General features: G+C 44.4%; 1 protein-coding gene across 1 annotated transcript in view; it reads left to right on the top strand.

The window, feature by feature from the left end:
• LGI2 (leucine rich repeat LGI family member 2) overlaps window positions 1–1,721 on the top strand; it is a gene marked incomplete at its 3' end in the record, with an annotated part of 12,052 nt that extends 10,331 nt beyond the window's left edge. Inside the window, exons 7-8 of the mRNA XM_083367674.1 lie at window positions 1–32; window positions 904–1,721. The exon at window positions 1–32 is cut by the window's left edge and continues 133 nt beyond it. Of these exons, the coding sequence (XP_083223800.1) occupies window positions 1–32; window positions 904–1,721 (850 nt within the window). The remainder of the gene's footprint in view (window positions 33–903) is intronic.
• Between the last annotated feature and the right edge of the window lie 3,179 nt (window positions 1,722–4,900).

Below are 4,900 nucleotides of genomic sequence, written 5' to 3'. Positions count from 1 at the left end.
GAAGAACTTCAGGAGTTACGACAACATCACTGGTAAAACCAAATGCCTCCGTCTTAAGTGCAAATGCTTACTTTGGGGTTATGGGGTGGATGTTCTCATTCTGGGAAGGTTGTTTTGAGGATTTGGAAAAGTTTCCCTCTTAGGGGGTGTTGGGATTCCTCGCCAGCCAGTGGATCCGGCAGCTGAGTCTGAGGAATCAGAGGAGGAGGAGGGGCCTGGAGTGACTTCAGAGTCAGAGGAAGGCTCTGAGGAGCTCCAAGACTTATAGTCGGACGAGAAGCCTGGCCCCTCTACTCGCGCTCAGGCTGAGACACAGCTGCGCTGGGAGCCTGAGTTGGACAGTGATGAGGCACAGTTGGGACAAATCCAGGAAGCATGAAAGCGCAGGCAAGAGAAGCGAGTAGGACAGAGGAATGCAGTGGGGTGGCTCCAAAGGCAAAGGAGAAGGCATTAGGAAGCCACGCCTGGCTGAATCATAAAAGGGAAGATGTAGGAGGTGCTGGTTGCTGAAGGCCGCCGTTTGTGTTGAGGATGGAGTTTCTGTGAACTGTGTTTGTTTACCTTGGACATTGACTCAGGTCTGTGAGAATAAAAGGGGTTGGTTTTTCTTGCGTTCCTGCCTGCTTGTTGGAAGAGGGGTTTCTCCTTGTGAGCATAGTAAGGACTCACGTAGGCTGGGACAGAACAGGGGGTCTCTCAGGAAATTCAGGTGGAACAGGGGAGCAAATTAAAATTAAAATTCATCCCTCACCACCCAGTCAGAGCTGAAGAAGCTTCTGGGATGAGAAGCGAAACATCGTCAAAAGAAAAGAAAGTCCAGTTCCCTCGTGAAGTAAAGCACCTTTGGAATGAGTAGGTGCGGTGTGCACTTTGCTAACATTATTCCTCTGTTTGAGTCAACAGGCCAGTCCATTGTGGGTTGCAAGGCCATCTTGATTGACGATCAGGTCTTTGTGGTGGTGGCCCAGCTCTTCGGCGGATCCCACATTTATAAGTACGAGGAAAGCTGGACCAAATTTGTCAAGTTCCAGGATATCGAAGTTTCCCGCATCTCCAAACCGAACGACATCGAACTCTTTCAGATAGAGAGCGAAACTTTCTTCGTCATTGCCGATAGTTCGAAAGCCGGCCTGACCACCGTTTATAAATGGAACAACAAAGGCTTCTACTCCTACCAGTCGCTCCACGAGTGGTTCCGGGACACAGATGCGGAGTTTGTGGACATCGATGGGAAATCTCATTTGATCCTCTCCAGTCGCTCGCAGATCCCTATTATTCTCCAGTGGAACAAGAATTCCAGAAAGTTTCTCCCACACGGCGAGATTCCCAACATGGAAGACGTGTTGGCGGTGAAAAGTTTCCGGATACAGAACAGCCTCTATATCACGCTCACCAGATTTATTGGCGACTCACGAGTCATGAAATGGAACAGCAAACAGTTTGTGGAGATCCAAGCTCTCCCTTCCCGCGGGGCCATGATCCTGCAGCCTTTCTCCTTTAAGAGCCACCATTACCTTGCTATGGGGAGTGACTACACCTTCTCCCAGATATTCCAGTGGGATGCCGAGAAAAACCTCTTCCAAATTTTTAAGGAGATCTACGTGCAGGCGCCTCGCTCCTTCACCGCTGTGTCAACGGATAGGCGAGATTTTTTCTTTGCCTCCAGTTTCAAAGGCCACACGCAAATATTTGAACACATCGTTGTGGACTTGAGTTTATGAAGCAGCGGTCAGCGCGGGAACTCGTGTAGGATGATGCCTTTCCCCGGAGAGCAAAAGAGAAAGGACAGGTTATTATTCACTTTTGATAGCTAGACAGTATCTGTGGCATTATTCAGCAAGGTTTTTCGTTTCGTTTCGTTTTGTTTTGGAACGTTTTAGAAGTTTGCCTATTTAATCAGGGAATGCATTAACTTGGTTAAGTGCATGCCGTGCCAATTTCAACCTTGAAGAGAGGCATTTTTAAAGCCTGTCCTTGCTCAAAGACAGCGCGCAAGGCATTAATTTTAAAAGTGACGCAGAACTGAGAAAAGGAGGAAGTGGAAAAAAAAGATTGTTTTTCTCTTCTTCAGGACTTTTTAGGTTGAAAGCAGTTCCGTCTGCTGATTTGGGATTTGCAACTGTTAGCGTCGGGATGAGAAAGCCCGCCCACAAAACCTCTCTCAACGGGATGAAGTAGTTCTGCTTCTGGACGCTGGGAAATTAAAGGGTGGGGGAATCGCTAGGTGCCCTTCCTACCTTCTGGTTTGGAGAAAGGTGCTGATACCTCTTTCGAATGGCCAATCAAAAGGGATTGGTAAAAAGGGGAGGGAGGGGGGAAGGGGAAGTGGGAAGGAGGAGGAGGAGGAGGAAGGGGAAAGAGGAGAGGAGGAGGAGGAGGAGAAGGAGAAAAAAAGGAAGGAAGAAGAGCAGGAGAAGAAGGAGAAGGAATAAAAAGTGACGAAGAGCAAGAGAAAAGGAAGAAGAACAAGAAGAGGAGGAAGGAAGAAGACTTGTGCTCCATTCATTAATGTTCTCCCCCAGTTAGCTAGTAGATAAGAGACTTGCATTCAATAGTCCATCAAAAGAAATGCGGTAAGATCGATCGCTAAATTAGATTTTATCAGACGTTTATAGCTGCTGAAGACGAACCCCTCTTTCATACTGGCAGCAAAAAAAACCAGACATCTGACGTGACAGCCGTGCATTCTGCCTTTCCTTCTCCCAAATATTTTGTACCCTGTTCTCTTTACCTGAGTGTTAGGTACAGGCAAGCTTAAATTCACGGTTTATCATTTTGATCACAGTGATCAAGATGTACGCATTCCTCTAAAAGACCTGGGAAATAATAGCCCTTTGACTGAAACTCATCCTTCCTCTCTTTCCAAATCTGCGCATTGACGACGATAAATAAATAAATATCTGACGCAGAGAATGGACTTGAAGGCGATTTGATTGAGTTGAATTTGCAGATCAGGTGGATTGATCCAAAAGTTGATTTGAATGAGGGAAGCGAATTGGTTGCCTTCTAATTGATTTCAATTGTTTTCAGCACTTAGGTCTGTCGATGGAAACGGCTTTTCCTGAATTGGAGGCAGAGATCCAGCTTGACTCTGTTAAGCAATGGAATCGCATTAATTTTCCAAATCTCTTTGATGTTTTAAATTGATTTATGCATAAATTACACACGGTCCTATCTTTTGGATATTTTGTGTGTGTGTGTGTGTATGTGTAATTGGTCAATTGGGTGTTGTTGTTTTTTCCAGGTTGCATACCTATTTTATTCACTGCAACCTTGAAAGATTGACTCGCACAAATGTGGCAGACGTGATGGTTGCAAAAGAGAAAAGAAAAAAAAGCTGCTGATTGCTTTTATTGCATTAGAACAATAAAATTCAGAGCTTTGTGACATTTGAGGATTTGGTAGGACAGAAGCCTATTGTCAGAATCCATTTATATCACATTCATAAATGTATGTTTAAAACATTATTCCCCCCACCCCGGATTCTGCCATCTCCCGAGGAAGGAGGAGCGGATGTGGATTCAGCCTGCCTTAGGTTATTTCAAAGACCAAGGGAACCCTTTTGAACTGGGGGGAACAAAAGGGAGGGTTGGGGAAGGAGGCATCTGGCCTGTGTCTCCGTTTGAATCTGTAAAGAAAGAAGGCAATAACCGTAAAGATCCGAAGTTCCCTTTTTTCCCACGAAAGGGATGACACGAAGTACATGATGGGGGGCTGACCAAATGGGGTCGAGGGAAGGGGGGGTTGAACCTGGAACTCTTTATAAAGTTTCATTCTGTAAAAGAATACCAAGTCCTGTCTTGTATTTCCACAAACAAGCATGTCCTAGTAAAAATTCCTTTTGGACTAGAACTGATTCCAAGAGTTTTTGTTTTCCTAAGAGGTGGATTAGGGTGGGTCCTGACACCTATTATAATTTTTTTGAAATGACCCGATCGATTATTTTTTACCAACTCATGTATTTCCAAACAGAAAATGAATCCTTATTATGAACATTATCAACGATAATGATAGCATATTAACTTGTCCAGACCCATCCTTAAAAGGCTTTACAATAATAAATATATAGTCTAAAATGCATTACCAAAATAAATACAATATCTTATGTGCTTTGTACTGTCTGAGCTTAAGACAATTCTTGGTTACACACATCTGCATCAATCTGTTGATTGATCTGTTGTTGTTGTTTAAAAAAAAGTCTCTCTTTTTAAGTCCCAAAAAACAGAACGAGTGATGCTTATCCACACAGAATTCAGTTTTGTGGTCTTTGCAACACAATGTTGTCTTATTTTCCAAAATCCACCTAGTCTCCGCAGGCATCCTGCTTCCTCTTTGTTAACAGCGGCCCATCAAGCAATTCTACGCTCCTGCCCATAGTGCCAGCAAAATAACGTTGCGCTCCTGAGCACCAAAACATATTTTCTCCTTAGCCTGAAGCCTTCTCAGTTCCTTCTTTATTCCCAAGAATAGTATAACCAACTTTGGACTTAAGGAAGCATCTCTTACAGTGGTCCCCATCTCCTGTCCTTCTCAACCCTCTGTTATATAATATGTCTGTCGCCTTGCTTACCTCTGTCCATCTGAGACCTACTGTCGAAAAGCTTGCAACTTGATGTTAAACGAAGCACTAAAACGTTAGCAGTAGGTCACTGTTGGGTTAGTGCCAAAAACGATGCTCAACCGTGATTCAGGAGGCAGATTTCAAGCAAGAAACGTTACAGATGGCAGAACGCAAGCCATGACCGTGATTGATCAAAACTGGGCTGGCTTTTGCAGGACGAGAAGACTTTGGCATGGCTGGCTAAAAAAACAACAACGTGATACATTCATCTTGACAAGCATCGCTGGCTTCCGTTCAAGCTATATAATGTAGCTGTCCTGTGGAGCAATACTGAAGGTA

This window comes from Vipera ursinii, assembly GCF_947247035.1.
Source record: "Vipera ursinii genome assembly, chromosome: 7".
Lineage (NCBI taxonomy): Eukaryota > Metazoa > Chordata > Lepidosauria > Squamata > Viperidae > Vipera > Vipera ursinii.
This window is presented reverse-complemented; position numbering and strand designations above follow the sequence as displayed.